This window comes from Bubalus kerabau, chromosome 18 (genome assembly GCF_029407905.1).
Source record: "Bubalus kerabau isolate K-KA32 ecotype Philippines breed swamp buffalo chromosome 18, PCC_UOA_SB_1v2, whole genome shotgun sequence".
Classification (NCBI taxonomy): domain Eukaryota; kingdom Metazoa; phylum Chordata; class Mammalia; order Artiodactyla; family Bovidae; genus Bubalus; species Bubalus kerabau.
The window spans coordinates 11,151,088-11,172,552 of NC_073641.1; the positions used below are offsets into that span (position 1 = coordinate 11,151,088).

The following is a 21,465-nucleotide window of genomic DNA, read 5'->3' on the forward strand; positions in this document are numbered from 1 at the left end:
TCACTATCAGAAGCTGCCAAGAAAAGTCTACAGGATTTGCTCCAAGGCGCAGAGCTCTGAAGGAATGCCACCTGAAGGAATGGCGGGATATACATTAAAACACAAAATTGGGAAGCTGAAGTAGATACTGCTCTCGATTTACTAGAAAAAAAAGGCCCCCTAGGTTTGGGTTAATGCAGTAGACTCTCCAATCTTTATTTGCAGGATCTTGTAATGGCTTTAGAACTGGGAAGACATGGGCTGAAATCTCCCAGGTAGTGCCAGTGGTAAATAACCCACCTGCCAATGCAGGAGACAAGAGACATGGGTTTGATCTCTGGGTTAGGAAGAGCCCCTGGAAGAGAGCATGGCAAGCCACTCCAGTATTCTTGCCTGGAGGATCCCATGGGCAGAGGAGCCTGGTGGGGTGCATGGGGTCACAAACAGTCGGACACAACTGAGGTGACTTAGCATGTACGCATGTGTGGGCTGAAATCTAGGCTTTGCCATTTGCATGCTATAGGGAGGTTTGGGGAGGCTTGTGAGTGAGACTTGATTCATGTGTAAAGTGAAGATCATGATACTGACCTCATGGGGTCATCCTGAGATAATGCGAGTAAAGTAAAGCCCTTAGCACACAGCCCAGCGTGTAGTAACTGCCAAGAAATCACAGAGGTTATTATTCTTATTTCATTCTTCCGTCATGAGGATTTATTCTATTAAATATTTCTAAACAATTTCCAACCTAAAAAGATTTTAATAGGATGACTTTACATCTTGTACTTTTCAATATGTCCAAAATTTCAGCAAATGTAATTTGTATTTTAAAACAAACAATAAGATTTAGGTGCTTATTGTATATTCATATTCAGAGGTATCCTTCTTTGTGTGAGAGACACAGGGAAGGATAAGGTATGGTTCCTGCCCTGAAAGAGCTTAGAATCTATCTGAAAAGACAAGATATATTTACATAAAGGTATCTGAAAACAGTGACAGAGTAGGTGACACGTGACAGTATAAACATAATAGGAAAGAAGAGAGAAATCAAGCAGCAGAAAGAGACCAGATGTGGTGGACGCAGAGAAGCAGCAGAGGAGGGACGGGGCTGGGTCGGGTTGGCAGAGCTGACGGAGTTTGGCATCGCTGGTGTGGGAATCAGCATGAGACACAGCACGGAACTGTGGGGGAAAGGTGGTGAGGGGAGAACGTGACTAGATTAACAGGAAATTACACTGAATTCTACAAAGGGTGAGATCGACTATGGAAGAGCTAGGAACCTGGGGGGAAGGGGGATGTTTGTATGTGATGTGGTCTATAAGACAGTACCACTGTGGGTCCTCATAATGAGGAAATGTGGACAGGATTTTATATGTAAATACCTGAGAGTGGAGTAGCGTGGCACTCATGATGCTAATTGCCTTTCAGAACATATGTATGACCAGCACAGCCTTAGAAAGACTATGACAACTGAGTAACAACTGGACTATGACATGAAGCCCTAACTGCAAACTTCACAGAGCTCCAGGCGACTTGGGGTAAGCAGAAAAGGCTGAAGTCAAATCTAGGTTGAGTCTACCTAAAGTGGAGACTCAATTCTCTGTCACTCTTTATCTTCTTGTTCTGTAGGTGATTTTGTTTAACAGTATGGTTCGCAGAGTTGTAAAGGAAGACTGGTTTCTGGAGGGCTGGACTGTAGAGATGGGAAGCAAGTGTTCATTAGGTGCTCACAACATCCGACAGTGAGAAGGAGGAAAGCTGAGAAAGTCAATAGAACATACAAAAGAGTTATTAAAATAGAGAGGGGTCTTACTCTGTTTATAAAAGAATTTGAATTACTGGGGAAAACTCAATGTGCAGGACAAGAGGAAATTAATGCAGCAAGATTTCTCAGATGCTGAAAGGGAACAGGACCAGGGGTGGTGGTGGTGGTTTTAGCTCTGTACATAGAAAGTTTCAAACATACCTAAAAGTAGAGAGAAATCACCTCCCATGTGTCCATCACCCAGCCACAGCAATTATCAGTGTTTTGCTAATTTTTTTTAAAGAAACCTGTTTTAGACTACTGATTCTTTCAGCACAGACTGGAAAATATGAAAATACATCATACATTTTTTGTTTCATTTATCTATAGATATGTATGTGTGTACTAGAGATGCAAGGCAAATTGTATTTTTTACTGAGGGTGGCATCAAAAGTCTGAAAGCCAGTCATGTGGAGCAGTTCTCCGACTTTACTGTGCAGACGAATCATTTGGGGCCCAGGTTTGGCATTCCTATCCCTCCCTTACTTGCTGCTCATCCTTGAGCCTAACTGAGAGGCACTGATCTACAGGACTGGATGCAGAGCTAGTTTCAGTATTTCTCTGGGGTCCTGGGAGAAGGGTTAAGAGGAGAATGGTGAAATAAAAGGTGCACACAGGGGCACACTAGGAACTAAGAATAAATCATCTCAATTTCTTTTGAGATCCAAAGCCATTGAAAGAGAGACTGAATAGGGATAAAGACAGAGGAAAGCTGAATGACAGATTAAGGAAAGAGTTAATAGATTTGATTACCTTTGGTGCCAGGAAGATTACATGCAACAGCCACCTTCTTACGTTGAAACTCCTTTAATTTCACAATACTGTCTGTAAGTAGGTATCTTTTAGCTAAAAATCAGAGAAAGTAAAATCATTTTGACTATTTTATACTTAGCAAATAACATGTGTAGAGTTTGACCGTCTCTTTCTAATAACTGATCTGATCCTCATTAGACTGGTACAATTATAACAGTCACCCTTATAGGGAAAAAAAATTTCCAAACTACCAGAGAATGCAAATCCTCCACAAGTCTTGTCTGTGTGTGTGAAAGGAGCTAATGATTGTGTATGGGGACAAGAATCTGGACTCCAAAAGACAGATAACAAAACAGGTATACGTAGATTTGGTTTAAACAGGTAGAAGCATATAGGATAGAAGTAGTAGCTATAGTGTGACCACTGGAATTCCCAGTATTGTCATTTTCGAAATGAGGAGCTGTGATCTCTCAGATTTGAACTCTCAGTATCCACTAGATACATCAGGATTCACTCACCACAACTTAGCAGAAATGAAGAGTTTGGGAAACATTGTTTCTTTAAAATGCTGGTTTATGCATGAACTGGAGCATGGCCAAAGAATCGTCCACTATACAAACTCTGTGTACAACAATAACAGTGTAACAACAAAAATAGCTGCTGATTTCTATAAAGGTGAGCAGTGGTTACAGCAATTACTTAGCGTCCTCCTTTGTTAATGAGGGTTTCCCTGGTGGCTCAGAGGGTAAAGCAGCTGCCCGCAATGCGGGAGACCGGGTTCGATCCCCTGGTCGGGAAGATCCTCTGGAGAAGGAAATGGCAACCCGCTCCAGTACTCTTGCCTGAAAATCCCATGGACGGAGAAGCCTGGTAGGCTACAGTCCATGGGGTCACAAAGAGTCGGACACGACTGAGCGACTTCACTTTCTTTCTTTCTCTCTTTCCTTAATGAAGAGAACAGTACTTCTATCACTAGGTGGTATGAGAAAAGGAAAGAATGTATGTAAAATGTAGTAAAGCCTGAGACAAAGTGTTAAATCTTTTATTATCATTTGCCAGCATTGTCAAATTTAACCATTTCCACAAAGATATTAAGGGATAATTCTGGAAGGAAATAAAGGAAGCTGCTCAGAGTCTTTCAGATTGTTATTTAGAGCTGGACTCTATAGACCTCCTCCCCTCCCAAACTCGACAGAACAGTAGGCCCAAGGCGGGGCGGGGTGTTCCCGGGAAGCAGCACAGCTCCATCCAAGGAAATACTACAGCCCCAAGGTCAAGACTCCAGCCCAGCTGTCCTTTGATTCCCCGGCACAGGGGCGTCCACGACAGGCAGAGACCACCACTGCACCCAGGAGCAGAGGGGGAGGGCATGCTCGGTTACTGTCGGCCAGGGAGTGACTGGAGCGCTGTTGTTTCTCCAAAGAGATGCCCACTGAGGTGTAAAGCTCCCTTCTGCCCCACCCAACCCCTACTTCAAGGCCCGAGGCCGCGGATACCTCCGAGAGGGCAGAGGCAGCAGGTAGAACCAGAGCCTCCCACCCAGTGATACACCAAACTTCGCAGCGCATGCAGCAAAAGGACTTGCTTCGGGGGTCGCAAGGTAGCCGCCATGCTGTTCCGGGCCGCACCAACTGTGGGAGCCGGGGAGGGGGCGGAGCGTGGGCCGTGACTCCACCCCTTCCTCTGCCCGCCTCTCCCGGACCAGCATTCCTTTTGGCATGCTCCAAGATGGCGGCCCCCGTGGTGCGGCGCGGGATTCTCCTGGCGCGGAATGTGTTGCTGCCTCAGCTCTCTCTGGCAGGTTGGTGTCTGCTTCTTTCTTGGGGCTGCTTCTTTAGGTCCCCTGAGAACTCTGTTCCTTGAGTAAAAGGAGTAATGGACTTCTAAGGAAAGAAGAAACCACTGGAGGTGTTTGGTAGCACAGAAAGGGGAGGTAAGGTCTCTGACCCATCTCCCTCCCTAAAATAGTGTTTTCTTATCCAGAGGTGTGAAGAGCAGAGCAAGTTCTGTTTTGAGAACTTCTGCGGATAATTTGCCGCATTTATGTGTTCGGGTGGTGGTCTTTTTGCTGCCCCTCAAAAGCCCAAATGTGACCGACCCCCTCGCCCTCCCTGGGGCTGTGAAAATTTTCTCTCTCGCTGTTGTTTCTTTAGAGGGGTGTTATAAACGTTCCGGAGAACACAATGGCACCCCACTCCAGTATTCTTGCCTAGAAAATTCCACGGACGGGGGCGCCTGGTGGGCTGCAGTCCATGGGGTCGCTAAGAGTCGGACACGACTGAGCGACTTCACTTTGACTTTTCACTTTCATGCATTGGAGAAGGAAATGGCAACCCACTCCAGTGTTCTTGCCTGGAGAATCCCAGGGACGGAGGAGCCTGGTGGGCTGCCGTCTATGGGGTCGCACAGAGTCGGACATGACTGAAGCGACTTAGCAGCAGCAGCAGCAGCAGAATAAACTTTCTCAACACCTGACGCGTGGCCAGACCCTGGTTTTCACTGGGTGAATGAATTTCTCATTATTAATCTCAGTTTACCTGATGACCTTGGGCGCAATTTGTTTGACCTTTCTTCGCTGAAGTTTTCCATTCAAACAGTAAATGCTAATAGTTTTGAAATACTTTGATACCTGCGTGAATGACGCTAAAGGACCTGCTGATGAAGACATTGGGAAAAAACTTTTTTTTAATTTACAGAAGCTAAATCCTGACAGGTGTAACTGGTTATGTGATTCGGCTGCAGTAATCACCATTGGTTTTTCCGATGCCTGTTATCAACTCTAATGTACCTCTTCTAGCCCCTATTCAAAAGAAACACATAGTTTTTCTCCACACATCTTTAAATATCAACGTGAAACCTTATCATTGGCCACCAGAAGTTTTCTGAGGATTAGCTGGTTGACCTAGCTAATGAAAATATTTCTTGCCACACATGAGGTAAAGTAGTCTGCCCAGTACTTGGCACCTCAGTAAGCATTAGGGTTGTAGCTGTTTACTAGTGTGTTTACTTAGGGTTGTTACTAAATGCTTTTCAATTTAAACAAGACCTTGTATTGTTAATCAGGGAAAGTATCATAGGTGCTTGGAATGTTTGGGACCAGTCATTGTAACCAGGGAATGGGCATTAAATAAAGGTGAATTGAGAGAATTTCCAGTTACTGATTTGACCTAAGATTGAAACAGTGAACTTGTGATAGGTTATACCTGTGCTATCCCTGTGTCGTGGCCATGAGCTGTAAGTGGCTATTTCAATTAGTTTAAATTTAAAAATTCTGTTCCTTAGTCACATTGGTGGTGGTGGTTTTGTCGCTAGGTCATGTCTGACTTGCAACCCAACGGACTGTAGCCTGCCAGGCTCCTCTGTCCATGGGATTCTCCAGGCAAGAATACTGGAGTGGGTACAAGGGAAGCCCAACATTAGCTATATTTTAAGTGCTCAGTAGGCACCTGTGGCTAGTGGCCACTGTCGTGGCTAGCTCCTTTATTGCAGAAAGTTACATTGCACAGGCACTGGGTTAGACCACAGATGAAAGGAATCTTGAAATCAGGAACTGGAGGCTATAAGGCAAGTAATGTAAGATGTTACTGTTTGGTCAGTAAGTTGTGTCCAACTCTTTTGTGACCCTATGGACTGTAGCCTACCAGGTTCTTCTGTCAATGGGATTTCCCAGGGAAGAAAAATGGAACGAGTTGCCATTTCCTTCTCCAGGAGATCTTCCCAACCTAGAGATCAAATGCGCATCTCCTGCATTGGCAGGCTGATTCTTTACCACTGAGCCACCAGGGAAGCCCCAAAATAGTAGCCCCCCAAAAAATAGTACATTATTGACCTCTGGGGGTTTTAGAATGCTGATAAGGAGCTTTGCTTTAAGTCGTCAAAACATCTTAAACCATTACAGGATAAAAGAGGAAAAAATTCATACACACTCATGACAAATCGGTATTTGGAATACGTTGGAACTTCCATCTGTTCTCCTTACAACAGATAAATAAAGGCAACTAAAATAATCAACAGGATGAAAACAAGATTTATTGAGGTGAACCAAAAAAAGGGGTTTCAGTGTAAGAAGAGGCTAGAGAAGGAAACTTACCGGGCACTTACTACAGAGTGGACATTAGGCGAAGCACTTACTATTGTATATGTCCTCGTTTAAATTATGATACATTATTTCCCCATTTTACATATGAAGAAAACTGCTAAGAGGCCTGGTGTAACTTGTCCAGATTTTCATAATATTTATGGAAGGCTAGGATTCACATTTAGATTTTGTGACTCTAAAGCCTATCTGTGTTCACAATCACACTGCTTCCCTTTGGATGGAAAACATGTTTGGAGACATTTTACCAAAAGCCAAATTAACTATACAAAAAACAAGTTTTTTATAAATAAGTATTTACTAAGCTCCAAAATCCTGGTCTTTGGGGGCAGAATTAAGTAGAGGAAATATTCATTTTTCAGTGGATAGTTATCTTTGAATATTGTTGCTCTAAAAGTTGACTGCCTAAAGGGTAAGTGGGTTCAAGATGGGTTTATCTGCTTGGATGGCATAGTTAGAGTGGGGTTAAATGGTCTGAGAGAGCTAAACTTGTGAGGCTGATAACATCCTATTCGCTTGCTACTTCAGTGTTGTCTGAGGGTCTGTTCCCGCTCCAGGCATGCTGAATCAGAATCTTCATTTAATCGAGATTCATATGCACATTAAAGTTGGAGAAGCTGATCTAGATTTTCCAGTTTCATTGTCCACTCAGCATTCTTCCTGACTTCATGGAAATTCTTTCTGGTTTTAATGTTAATATACAGACCTCTCAACTACCAACTATCTTAGAAAGATGGATAACCTGATTTAAAAGGTTTACAGAAAATCGAATGTCTGTCTTGCTGCTGTGAAGTCGCTCAGTCGTGTCTGACTCTTAGCCACCCCATGGACTGTAGCCCGCCAGGCTTCTCCGTCCATGGGATTTTCCAGGCAAGAGTACTGGAGTGGGGTGCCATTGCCTTCTCCAATGTCTGTCTTAAGGTGTAGTTATTTACTATTGTTGCTGTAACAAATCACCACAAATTTGGTGGCTTAAAACAACATAGATTTACTTAAAACAACATAGACTTACTGTTCTGTATGTCAGAAGACTGGTAGAGTCTTACTGTGCTAAAATCAATCAAGGTTTTGAAAGGGATGTATTCCCTTCAGGAATCTTTAGGGGTGAATCGTTTTTCTAGCCTTTTCCATATTCTGGAGACCACCTTCATTCCTTGGCTGATGGCCCCTTTCTCAAACGTCTTCAAAGTGAGCAGTGGCAAGTCAGGTCCTTCTCATATCACTCTGCCTTTCATGTACCACACTAACAAAGTGTCTCCCTCTTCTACTTTTTAAGGACCTGTGATTACTTTGAATCCACCTGGGGATTTCCTTGGCCATCTAGTGGTTAAGACTCTGTGCTTTCAGTGCAGGGGGCACAGGTTCAATCCCTGGTTGGGGAACTAAGATCCCACATGCCCCGAGGTGTGGCTAAAAAAACAAAAACACTGAGTCCACCTGTATAACCCTGGACAGTCTCCTCACTTTAAGATCAGCTGATGTGCTGATCTTAATTCCATGTTGTTGTTGTTTAGTTGCTAAGTCATGTCCAACTCTTTTGCGACCCCATGGACTGCAACCCACCAGGCTCCTCTGTCTGTGGAATTTCCCAAGCAAGAATACTGGAAAGGGCTTGCTTTTTCCTTCTCCAGGGCATCTTCCTGATCTGGGGATTTAATTCTCTCATCTGCTGCATTGCAGGCAGATTCTTTACTGCTGAGCCACCTGAGAAGCAATCTTAATTCCATCTGTCACCTTAATCCCCCTTTGCCATGTACCCTAACATTCACAGGTTCTGGGGATTAGGACATGGACATTTTGGGGGGAGACATTCTGCCTGCAACACTGGATAACTCATTGCTGTGTTTGCCATTGGTTTCTATTAGGAAAATTTTCCACTTGCCAAGTTTAAATTCTTTATCCTTATACCCATTTCCTTTCATTCTGCCCTCAATGGAGATAGAAAATGATGTGTGCTTAGTCGCTTAGACAAGAATACTGGAGTGGGTTGCCATACCCTCCTCCAGGGCATCTTCCCAATCCAGGGAACAAACCCAGGTCTCCCACATTGCAGGTGGATTCTTTACCATCTGAGCTACCAGGAATGGTAAGCAAACAGTTAAAGTTCATATATTTGAAAGTTAGTGGGCTTATCTTTTGTAAATTTACTAGTCCTAATTTATTTTGTTTTCAGTCATGTGATCCCCTTGAAAAACCACACAAGGCATTCTGGGACTCCTGTCTTTCCCCACCATCATCTTCCTGCTTTATGTCTCCCAGGACCAAAATCATGAACATAATTCTAGATAACTGTTTTTTCTGACGTTAGAATAAGGAGGACTGATGTCTTACGCTAGAATAAAACATATGTTAGGAGAAGAAACGGAGAATAAGTAAGAAAATGTAATAACAAGTAGAGAATATATAAGTCATTGGTGTCCTGGAATATATAGCTTAACAGTCCCCTCCTTGGGCTTTCTTTGGCCTCTCTTCTTTTCACAGCTATTGTAAGGCCTCCTCAGACAATCATTTTGCCTTTTTGCATTTCTTTTTCTTGGGGATGTTCTTGATCACTGCCTCCTGTACAGTGTCATGAACCTCTATCCATAGTTCTTCAGGTACTCTGTCTAACAGATCTAATCCCTTGAATCTATTTGTCACTTCCACTGTAAAATCGTAAGGGATTTGATTCAGGTCATACCTGAATGGTCTAGTGGTTTTTCCCTACTTTCTTCAGTTTAAGTCTGTTAAACTTCAATTTAAGGCCTTACAAATAGCTGTGAAAAGAAGAGAAGCGAAAGGCAAAGGAGAAAGAAAGATATACCCATTTGAATGCAGAATTCCAAAGAATAGCAAGGAGAGATAAGAAAGCCTTCCTCAGTGATCAATGCAAAGAAATAGAGGAAAACAATACAATGGGAAAGACTAGAGATCTCTTCAAGAAGATTAGAGATACCCTATCTCTAAGATACCAAGGGTATCTTCATGCAGAGATGGGCACAATAAAGGACAAAAATGGTATGGACCTAACAGAAGCATAAGATATTAAGAAGAGGTGGCAAGAATACACAGAACTATACAAAAAAGATCTTCACAACCCAGATAATTATGATGGTGTGATTACTCACCTAGAGCCAGACATCCTGGAATGTGAAGTCAAGTGGGCCTTAGGAAGCATCACTACGAACAAAGCTAGTGGAGGTGATGGAATTCCAATTGAGCTATTTCAAATCCTAAAAGATGATGCTGTGAAAGTGGTACATCAATATGCCAGCAAATCTGGAAAACTCAGCAGTGGCCACAGGACTGGAAAAGGTCAGTTTTCATTCCAATCCCAAAGGCAATGTCAAAGAATATTCAAATGACCACACAATTACACTCATCTCACAAGCTAGCAAAGTAATGCTCAGAATTCTCCAAGCCAGGCTTCAACAGTACATGAACCGTGAACTTCCAAATGTTCAAGTTGGATTTGGAAAAGGCAGAGGAACCAGAGATCAAATTGCCAACATCCGTTGGACCATTGAAAAAAACAAGAGTTCCAGAAAAACATCTGCTTTATTGACTATGCCAAAGCCTTTGACTGTGTGGATCATAGAAAACTGTGGAAAATTCTTAAAGAGATGGGAATACAAGACCACCTTACCTGCCTCCTGAGAAATCTGTATGCAGGTCAAGAACCAACAGTTAGAACCGGACATGGAACAACAGACTGGTTCCAAATCAGGGAAGGAGTACATCAAAGCTGTATATTGTCACCCTGCTTATTTAACTTATATGTGGAGTATATCATGAGAAATGCTGGGCTGGATGAAGCACAAGCTGGAATCAAGATTGCCGGGAGAAATATCAATAACCTCTGATATGCAGATATCACCACCTTTATGGCAGAAAGCAAAGAAGAACTAAAGAGCCTCTTGGTGAAAGTGAAAGAGGAGAGTGAAGTTGGCTTAAAACTGGACATTAAAAAAACTAAGATCATGGCATCCGGTCCCATCACTTCATGGCAAATAGATGGGGAAACAGTGAGAGACTTTATTTTTTGGGGCTCCAAAATCACTGCAGATGGTGACTGCAACCATGAAATTAAAAGACACTTGCTCCTTGGAAGAGAAGTTATGACCAACCTAGATAGCATATTCAAAAGCAGAGACATTGCTTTGCCGACAAAGGTCTGTCTAGTCAAAGCTATGGTTTTTCCAGTAGTCATGTATGGATGTGAGAGTTGGACTATAAAGAAAGCTTAGCACTGAAGAATTGATGCTTTAGAACTGTGGTGTTGGAGAAGACTCTTGAGAGTCCCTTGGACTGCAAGGAGATCCAACCAGTCCATTCTAAAGGAAATCAGTCCTGAAGATTCATCGGAAGGACTGATGTCGAAGCTGAAACTCCTAATACTTTGGCCACCTAATTCGAAGAACTGACTCATTTGAAAAGACCCTGATGCTGGGAAAAATCGAAGGTGGGAGGAGAAGGGAATGACAAAGGATGAGATGGTTGGATGGCATCACTGATTCAATGGACATGAGTTTGAGTCAACTCTGGGAGTTGGTGGAAAGACAGGGAAGCCTGGCATGCTGCAGTCTATAGGGTCACCAAGAGTCAGACACGATTGTGTCGGACACAACTGAGCTGACTGAACTGGGCTTTCTAGGCGGCCGTAGTGGCAAAGAATCCGCCTTCCAATGCAGGAGACATAAGAGATGTGGGTTCGATCCCTGGGTCTGGAAGATCCCTTGGAGGAGGTCATGGCAACGCACTACAGTATTCTTGCCTGGAGAATGCCTTGGACAGAGGAGCTTGGAGGGCTACAGTCCATAGGGTCACAAAAGAGCCAGACGTGACTGAAGCATCTTAACACGTTCGTCCCCTCCTCAGCTTATGCTCATGGAGAGAAAAGGGCTGTACTTGTTTCCCACAGAAGGGAGTGATCTACCTGGTTTTAGAAATTGAAATTCAATTTGCATAGAAATGCTGTTGTAAATTATGAACGGGTTATCTGAATTGTGTGTTTTGGCTCTGTGTCAGATTGTTAGAGCATGCAGAGACCTTAAATGTCACCCAGCCAACTCCTTCACTTAAAACTGCAGGGTCTGGTCTGCTCATTCCTGACCTGGTGTACAGCTGCACACCTAATGCAATGCATCAGTGCCATTGGAATTTATTCATCCTTCTTGACAGAGACAGGAGTGTAACTGACAATTTAGAACATCGTTTCTGTGAAAAATGTACTCTAACTTCCAAGCATCTAGTCATTTATAGTTGCTATTTTTAAAAAATATCTTTTGATTTGGGAGAATGGCATTGAAACATGTATAATATCACATAAGAAACGAATCACCAGTCCAGGTTCGATGCATGATACAGGATGCTCGGGGCTGGTGCACTGGGATGACCCAGAAGGATGGTACTGGGAGGGAGGTGGGAGGGGGGTTCAGGAGTGGGAACACGTGTACACCCGTGGCGAATCATGTTGATGCATGGCAAAACCAATACAATATTGTAAAGTAATTAGCCTCCAATTAAAATAAATAAATATATATATATATCTTTATTCCCTTTTGAGGCAATCTTTGGGAGCTTTTAATATTATTGCATCATTGCTTAAGCTTTAGACCTCAAATTTACACGTATTATTCTAGTAAAGTCTGACTAGACTCCCTGCTGAAGACAAGGGAGGTGCTGGTTTGGGAATAAACACACACAGGTGTGTTTATATTTGTTTTAGTTGGGAAATGGACAGAGAATAACAGTAGCGTCCTAATGGTGTGTGTGATCAGCTCCCATGCCTTCTAGCTGTGTTTGGTTATGGTCTGCTGTGACCTTCAGGGAACTGTCTGCCATTCATTCCTTTTCAATTTTTTAAGCAGCTTTATTTAGATTCAGTTCACATCCATCTACTGTGGTCCGTTGAATGCTTGCTTCGTTTTTTGTTACTTACACGGGGTTGTGCAGCAGCTGTCACCACAGGCATTCAGGAGATTTTCATCACCTGAAAAAAACCCCGTACTCATTAGCAGTCACACCCCAGTTCCCCCAGGTTTTCCTGCCCGTCTACCCTCCAGATCTAGGCAACCAATACACCTCTGTCTCTATAGATTTCCCTATTGCAGACATTGCATATGAATGGAATTATGTAATATGTGATCTTTTGTGACAGGCTTCTTTTTCCTTAGCATATTTTCAAGGTTCATCCATGTAGCATGTATCAGTACTTCTTTTTATTACTGAATAATATTCCTTTCATAAGAATATACCACATTTTGTTTATCCATTCATAAATTGATGGATATTTGCATCTTTCCCTTTTGGCTATTATGAATAATGTTGTGTACAATTTTTCGTGTGGATCCGTGATTTCATTTCTCTTAGGTATATATGTAGGAGTGGAATTGTTGGGTTACCTAGTAACGCCATGGTAACATTTTGCAGAACAGCCAAACTTTTCCATTTTGGCTGCACCATTTCACATTCCTACCAGCAGTGTATGAGCCAGACTTCTCTATGTCCTTATGAACAGCTGTTGTCATCTGCCTTTTTGATCATAGCCATCCTAAGTGGATGTATAGTTGTATTTCAGTATATTTTGCATTTCCTTAATGGGAAATGATATTAAACATCTTTCCATATACTTATTGGCCATATATTTATGTGTGTGCTATTTATATGTGTGTGTATATTTTAGAAATGTTTGTTTAGATCCTTTGCCCATTTTTCTGTTGAGTTGTCTTTTTAAATTTTAAGTTGTAAGGGTTTTTTTTTCCCCCTTGGTTGTTGTTCAGTCACTCATTCATGTCCAGCTGTTTGTGACCCCATGGACTGCAGCGTGCCAGGCTTACCTGTCCTTCACCATCTCCTGGAGCTTGCTCAAACTCATGTCCATTGAGTCGGCGATGCCATCCAACCATCTCATCCTCTGTCGACCCCTTCTCTTCCTGTGTTCAGTCTTTCCCAGCATCGGGGTCTTTTCCAGTGAGTCAGTTCTTCACATTAGGTGGCCAAGGTATTGGAGCTTCAGCTTCAGCATCAGTCCTTTCAATGAATATTCGGGACTGATCTCCTTTTGGATTGACTGTTTTGATTTCCTTGCAGTCCAGAGGACTCTCGAGTATTCTCTAACATTACAGTTCAAAAGCGTCAATTCTTCAGTGTTCAGCCTTCTTCACAGTCCAACTCTCACATCCATACATGACTACTAGGCAAACCATAGCCTTGACTAGATGGATCTTTATCAGCCAAGTATTGTCTCTGCTTTTGAATATGTTTTTCTTCCAAGGAGCAAGTGTCTTAATTTCATGGCTGCAGTCACTATCTGGAGTGATTTTGGAGCCCAAGAAAATTAAGTCTGTCACTCTTTCCATTGTTTTCCCATCTATTTGCCATGAAGTGATGGGACTGGATGCCATGATCTTCACTTTTTGAATGTTGAGTTTTAACCAAGTTTTTTCACTCTCCTCTTTTACCTTCATCAAGAGGCTCTTTAGTTCCTCTTCACTTTCTGCCATAAGTGTGATGTCATCTGCATATCTGAGGTTATTGATAGCTCCTAGCAGTCTTGATTCCAGCTTGTGCTTCATCCAGTCTGGCATTTTGCATGATGTACTTTGCATAAAAGTTAAATTAGCAGAGTGATAATATACAGCCTTGATGTACTCCTTTCCTTATTTGGAACCAGTCCTTTGTTCCATGTCCGTTTCTAACTGTTGTTTCTTGACCTGCATAGAGGTTTCTGAGGAACCTGCGATTCTGGGTAAAAGTCTCTAATCAGATAAATGATGTGCAGATATTTTCCTTCTGTTCTGAGTTACCCTTTCACTTTGTTGATTGTGTCCTTGAAGGATAATAAGTTTCATTTTCAGTTGTCATTCCTTCTTTCTCATTTCTTCCTTGAGCTCTTGTGTACTGAGCACTGTTGCGTGCCGGTCGTTGGACAGGCGTCATCTCGTGGGTCACCCCAGATCTGGCTGGTTAGACTCCTTATTTACCCACTGGGTGCTCAGTACTCTTTGCTGTTTGTGAAATAAGGGTAAATGTGCTGATCCAAGTCAGATGGAAATTTTTTAGGACTAACTAATCATGATAAACAGTCGTTTAATGAGTTAAGCAACCATTCAGCAAGTATTTTGGGTTCTAAGAAGGAATTTTAAAGCTTAACTAGGCTCTTCGTCAGTGGAAACAAATGGCTCCTAGGTCTAAAGTATTAGGAACAAAATTAGCAGCAGTTTTACTAGTAATGTTAGAAATTTGAACAGGTTTTCTGCATTTTCTTCCTGTGAGAGGTTGAATGCATGTTGTCATGAACTGAATTGTAAACCTGTGCAATATTGGTTACAGTTTCATAGCATATCTTTAAATAGTCTAGTAAATGGAAAATGTGGCAAAGATATGCTTAATAAAAACAGATGTAGAAACTGAACATGTGTTGAAACCATGCCTGTTGAGGTAATTGTGTTTTTCCTCAGGTAAAAGATACCTACTTTCTGCAGCATATGTGGACAGCCGCAAATGGGAAGCAAGAGAAAAAGAAGATTGTCACCTGGGTAGGTACTCACCATGCTATGATATATGTCATTTCCAATCACTCCATGTTTGTTACTATATATTCTTGAGATATATGTGAAATGCTTTTATAATAATCCAATCAAATAAGCATATTTTAAGTCTGAAAAAGAATTAGACTATTGTTTCACATGTGGCAGAATTATTTTTTCTTTCTTGCAAATTTCTCTTTCATTTTTGCCTTGACAGTCTCTCTGGATTATGTAAACATTATTTTGTCTTGTTTTCTGTTCATTTTTATCATATAGTTAGTTACCATGCATCCTGACTTTATTTCATCTGCAGAATCAGTCTTTATCATGATGGTTTTCCAAATTCATTAATACTCCCACATTTACTAATTAGTACTCAGTATTTACTGTAAACAGGAAGCCTCCCTTTTCTCCCACTTCTTGCTCTTTCTCTGTTCATTATCAATATGATCTTGTAGATTGCTTTTTTTCTTTTAATGATTCATTACCATCCTTACCATAATTTTGTTAGTCCAATTCTCCCAAACTGTCTCAAATTTGGCTAATAGAATCCCTTTCAAGCTGGCTCCCAGTGTTCCATCTTGTACATTTCCTGCTGTAACCCTGAAATCAGTTTCAATTAACCCTTAAACAATGAGGGTGAAGGGCACCCACCCTCAGGACAAAAATCCTCATATAGCTTCTGGGTGGTCCTCCCTATAAGTGGTTTCTTCCAAGCCAAGTTTCCATCTACGGATTCAACCAACTGTGGATCATGCGTGTAATCCTATAGTACATGTTTAGTGAAAGAAATTTATGTGTAAGTGAACCTGCACAGTTCAAACCTGTTTTGCTCAAGGGCCAACTGAATTTCTCCAGAGAGCGCTGGTCCCTTTACTAGGGAACGGCATTAGGAACCAAGGTCTGCGCACTAGGCGTCCCTGCTACTGTGGGATTTTCGCTGCTTTGCCCATTTAGTGGACAGAGCTAGGAAAAATACGTACACATACACACGTAAACACACATGTATTCTCATGTATATATATGAGCTTACATGTACGTATTGTACAAATCATGAGTTCGTTCTGAAACCTCAGTTCATCTCTCTGCAGAGCTCTTCCTGGCCTTCCTGTCATCCGTGTTTGTGTCTTCTTCTATACTGAACACGCTGCCCCCAGCAGGGCCAGTGTTTGTTGTGGCTGTCGGTGTCGGTACTGCCTGTTACCATTTCTGACTTCTACCCGGTGAAAAGTGAAAGTGAAAGGTGCTCAGTCATGTCTGACCCTTTGCGACCCCATGTACTATACAGTCCATGGAATTCTCCAGTCCAGAATACTGGAGTGCTTAGCTGTTCCCTTCTCCAGGGGATCTTCCCAACCCAGGGATCGAACCCAGGTCTCCCGCATTGCAGGCGGATTCTTTACCACTGATCCACCAGGGAAGCCCCTTCTACCAGTAATGTCCTACAGTCATTTTGACAGGCAAAAAAGAAAAAATACCACTATGTATTCTGAAATGTCCTTGAGGGCCTTTTGGTACTCTTTTTGGGAACCACTATTCTAATGATGAAAGCAACATGGGCTCAGTTAATTATATTGCAAAGCTTATTCTGATGTGCCATATATAAATTATATGAAAAGTGCTGTGGAAGTACAGAAATGAAGATGAAGAATTTCATAAAAGCTGTTATTAACACCAGAGAAGGCAATAGCACCCCACTCCAGTACTCTTGCCTGGAAAATCCCATGGACGGAGGAGCCTGGTAGGCTGCAGTCCATGGGGTCACTAAGAGTCGGACACTACTGAGCGACTTCACTTTCACTTTTCACTTTCATGCATTGGAGAAGGAAATGGCAACCCACTCCAGTGTTCTTACCTGGAGAATCCCAGGGACGGGGAAGCCTGGTGGGCTGCCGTCTATGGGGTCACACAGAGTCAGACACGACTGAAGTGACTTAGCATAGCATAGCATACACAGTAGGAAGAAAATATTGTCTTAGCCTCTTCCAAGCAGTTTGAGTTTCCAAACCTTATCTCACCTCACATCCCAAATTATTCCTTTCACATATTTCTGCCGCAGCTACTATATGTCAGAGTATGATCTGGAGCAGGCATTATCATCATCCCTAATTGATAGGTACAGGAACCCAGTTAAGAGACATAGGTTCTGAAAGCTGGCAGAGATGGGAAAAATACCCAGACATTTTCGGTTCAAGTGCACACTCTTGACCACGTCACACAAGGTACAAAGTGCTGTAAGATACAGGATGAGGGAAAAATCACTTCTGACTTGATAGGGCCCTGGGAGGTACAGAAAGGATTATTGGTAGGATAGTATTCAGGAAATGGTGGCTGGTATGTACTGCTTTTCTAAGTACATTAATCTTAACAGAGAGGAGACAGTTACCTCCGTGGGATATATACTCACTGGAGACTGTTATGCTTATTCTTTGGCAAAGAGCATCTGCTCACTCAAGAATCCATGACAATATTTCCTAGGTTTGTCTCTGAATAACAGAGCTGATCCATACCAAAGCACCAAATATAATGGCTGTTTCCTAATTTTCCCTTCATACCTAGGAAAGTGTTAATAATGCTATGCTAAGTCACTTCAGTCGTGTCCAACTCTGTGTGACCCCATAGACAGCAGCCCACCAGGCTCCCCCGTCCCTGGGATTCTCCAGGCAAGAACACTGGAGTGGGTTGCCATTTCCTTCTCCAATGCATGAAAGTGAAAAGTGAAAGGGAAGTCGCGCAGTCGTGTACGGCTTTTGGCGACCCCATGGACTGCAGCCTACCAGGCTCCTCCGTCCATGGGATTTTCCAGGCAAGAGTACTGGAGTGGGGTGCCATTGCCTTCTCCGTTCCTACTGTGTAACAATATTATTAAAACTTGCATTCCTGTGTGGTATCACTGCACATTTTCCTTAATTCTTTTTATTTTTTTAAATTTATTTTTGGCTGTGCTGGGTCTTCCTTGCTGCTTAGGCTTTTCTCTAGTTGCAGGAGCGGGGCTGGAGGCACTCTGGTTGGTGGAGCAGGTGCGCAGGCTTCTCATTGTGATGGCTCTTGCTACAGAGCCTGGGCACTAGAGCGCACAGGCTTCAGTGGTCGCGGCTAGGCGGGACTCCAGGGCTCTAGAGCACAGGCTCAGTAGTTGTGGCACAGGGGCATAGTTGCTCCGCAGCTTGTGGGGTCTTCCCTAATCTGGGATTGAACCCGTGTGTCCTGAACTGGCAGGCGGATTTTTCACCACTGAGCCACCAGGGAAGCTTCCAGATTCTGTATTTGAGCCTTCTGGCTGGGCTGGCAGGCGGATTTTTCACCACTGAGCCACCAGGGAAGCTTCCAAATTCTGTATTTGAGCCTTCTGGCTAGGCTATGGCCCTGAGAATCAGGCGGTACACCTGGGACTGCATTCCCATGATCGGACAGTAGGTGGCAGTGTGACTCCTCCGGAGACCCCACAAGCCAGTGGAGCCTGGTATTCGGGCACTGCCCTTTGGGAAGCGTTTTTCCTTTCGGACGTGCGTGGAGGGCTGCCTTCGGCATGTGGAGCGCTCTGATTGGGCGCTGTGTTCTGGTGCGGGCTCGCTGATTGGGGGAAGGCGCAGGGAGCGATATGAGGCTTTTACTCCGCGCGTCCCCATTGGAGGGCATGGAGTGGGGTGCAGTGGATCGCGCTGCCGGGAGCGAAGATGCATGGGTGGGGGTGTTGGGGCTTTGGCTTCCCTCATCTTAAGTGATTTTGCTTCCACAAATACTGGCGGAGGAGACCTGGATGCTCTCGAATCGCTGTGCAGCTGCCGTGCCTCTGTTCAGTCTCATTAATGGTTTTGTGTTAGAGCTTTGAGTGAGGGATGATGGGGATCTGTCCAGTTTCCCGTCTGAGAGTAATTTATTATTGCGGAGGTCTAGATTAAAGCCAGGAATGCAGTATACGTAGTCTGGGGGCAGGCAGGCCATGAGTGCAGGCCGGGTCCTCTGACACGAGTCGGAAGGGACCTCTTCTTCACTGCAGTCTTTGTGCCGGGCTCTGTGCTAAGCACTTCACAGGCACTCAACAGCCGGCTGAGGCAGCTGCTATTTCCCTTGGAGTTGAGGAAAACGAGACCAGATCCAACATTCGCTTAGGGTTATACATTATTCTGGAGAAGAGTAGGCAACCAACTGCAGTAGTCTTGCCTGGAGAAACCCTTGGACAGAGGAGCCTGGCACGTTACAATCCATAGGATCTTACAGAGTCGGACGTGACTTAAGCGACTTAGTACGCACATATATAGTATTCTTTTGTCTTTCTGCTCAAAAATAGATTTCTTAGTGATTGCTGTAGTTATTTGCAACTCTGCCTGACTGTCTTCTCTTGCACTGAAGCAGTGGATCTCTTACTTTTAAAAAATATTTTTTGATTGTAGTATACTATATATTGAAAAGCACACGAATTGTACTGTACAAATTGATGAATTATCACAAAGTGAACAAACTTGTGTAAAGAACATTCCTACCGCTCCGGAAGCCCTTATTGTGGCTCCCATTCCCCTCTTCAAACCATTATTCTGACTTCTAATGAATGCCATAAGTTATTATTACTTTTTAAAATGTTTTATGATAGAAAATGTAAAACATACAAAGGTAGAGTGAATGGTATAAGGAATCTTCTTTACCCATCACTTTTATTCAACAGTTACTAGCGCATGGCTAGTCTTTACTTCATCTATACATCTGCTTATACCCCCATCCTGATCTTTTGGATGATTTTGAGACAGATCTCAGACAATATATCATTTTACCCATACATTTTCAGTACATACCTCTAAAAGATATTTCTAATACTGTTGTAGCACCTATAGTATTAATAATCATTTAAATATGAAATATCAAGTCAGTGTTCAAGTTTCCTTAATACTGATACATTTTTTAATGATTATGCACATAAGGTCCAGGCAATGCAGCTGGTTATGTTTCTCTCCTTATCTTACCTCTTTTTAAGTCTTTTACTGGAAACATGCAGAGGTAGCGAGAATAGTATATAATGAACCCCCAGGGTCTGTCACCCAGAATCATGGTTATCAATTCCCTGCCAGTCTTGTTTCATGAAACCCCTACCACCTCACCAGATTACTTTTTCATAAATTCTTATCTGATCATTTTATACTTATTTTGATATAAAAATAGGTAGGATTTAAAATATACATATATAACTAAATCACTCATACCATTACTAAAAATTAGTAATTCCTTAACATTATTAAATATTTGCTCAATTTCACATTTGCTCAAATGTCTTATATACTTCTTTTTAATTTATAGTTTGTTGAAATGATTTCAGATAAGGTCCATACATTGCAATATGTTGACATGATTTTAATCTGTAGGTTTCTCTTCATTTATTTCTTGAAGAAAATGGGTCTTTTGTAGTTTCCCACATTCTAGATTTGCCGTTTTCATCCTTATGGTGGTATTTAATATGTTCCTTTACCATCCTTATAAAACTGGCAGTTGAGAGAAAAGCTTGATCAGATTTTTTGTATTTTTGTTTTTTCTTTTGACATGAGTACTTCATAAGAAGTGTCATTTACTGTTGTCAGGAGACATACAGCATTTGGTTGTCATGTTAATGTTAAAGGCCATTTGTGAACATTGCTTAGATCTACTATTTCATTAGAAGCTGCAAAATGTTGCTATTTTATTTCTGTAATTTCGTCCTCATTTATTACCCAGAAAATTTTTGTTAAAGAATTTCTTTTCATCAGCAGTTTAGTTATCCTGAGTTATAGTTTGTATGGAAGAGGCAGCTTTGAAAATAATTAATTGACCACCTGCTGCTGCTGCTGCTGCTGCTGAGTCACTTCAGTCGTGTCCGACTCTGTGTGACCCCATAGACGGCAGCCCACCAGGCTCCCCCATCCCTGGGATTCTCCAGGCAAGAACACTGGAGTGGGTTGCCATTTCCTTCTCCAGTGCATGAAAGTGAAAAGTGAAAGTGAAGTCGCTCAGTCGTGTCCGACTCTTGGCGACCCCAGGGACTGCAGCCTACCAGGCTCCTCCATCCATGGGATTTTCCAGGCAAGAGTACTGGAGTGGGGTGCCATTGCCTTCTCCAAATTGACCACCTACCATCCTCCAAAGGTTGTCAGTGAGGGTTTTAATTCTTTTTAATAGCATGAATGCATGGACTTACGTATTCCAGACACTTTAATCCATTGCAGTTGATATTTTTTATTAAAAGAGCCTTAGTTCTTCAATTAGGCTCTGTAAAGCCCTGGGAGTTCTTGAACTTTACAACTCAGATCAGAAGATTTCCATTTTAGACTGCTTCTGTACTTTGTCTCTGAAATTTCATTAGC

At 42.6% G+C, this 21,465-nt stretch overlaps 2 protein-coding genes across 4 annotated transcripts in view; one reads left to right on the top strand and one right to left on the bottom strand.

Moving 5' to 3' along the window:
• PTCD2 (pentatricopeptide repeat domain 2) overlaps nt 1–4,237 on the bottom strand; it is a 31,677-nt gene extending 27,440 nt beyond the window's left edge. Inside the window, exons 1-3 of one of the 2 annotated variants that reach the window (XM_055555060.1) lie at nt 4,030–4,072; nt 2,534–2,626; nt 568–635 (exon numbers count right to left, since the gene is read on the bottom strand). Coding sequence is in view for 1 of the 2 variants with exons in the window: in XM_055555059.1 (XP_055411034.1) it covers nt 2,534–2,626; nt 4,030–4,144 (208 nt within the window). In the remaining variant the exon portion in view is untranslated. Of the gene's footprint in view, nt 1–567; nt 636–2,533; nt 2,627–4,029 lie in introns of both variants that reach the window. The other variant, XM_055555059.1, reaches the window with a different exon arrangement.
• MRPS27 (mitochondrial ribosomal protein S27) overlaps nt 4,211–21,465 on the top strand; it is a 110,231-nt gene continuing 92,976 nt past the window's right edge. For both annotated transcript variants that reach the window (XM_055555058.1, XM_055555057.1), the window contains exons 1-2: nt 4,211–4,334; nt 15,071–15,148. In XM_055555058.1, coding sequence (XP_055411033.1) covers nt 4,262–4,334; nt 15,071–15,148 — 151 coding nt within the window. In that variant the 5' untranslated portion in view covers nt 4,211–4,261. The remainder of the gene's footprint in view (nt 4,335–15,070; nt 15,149–21,465) is intronic.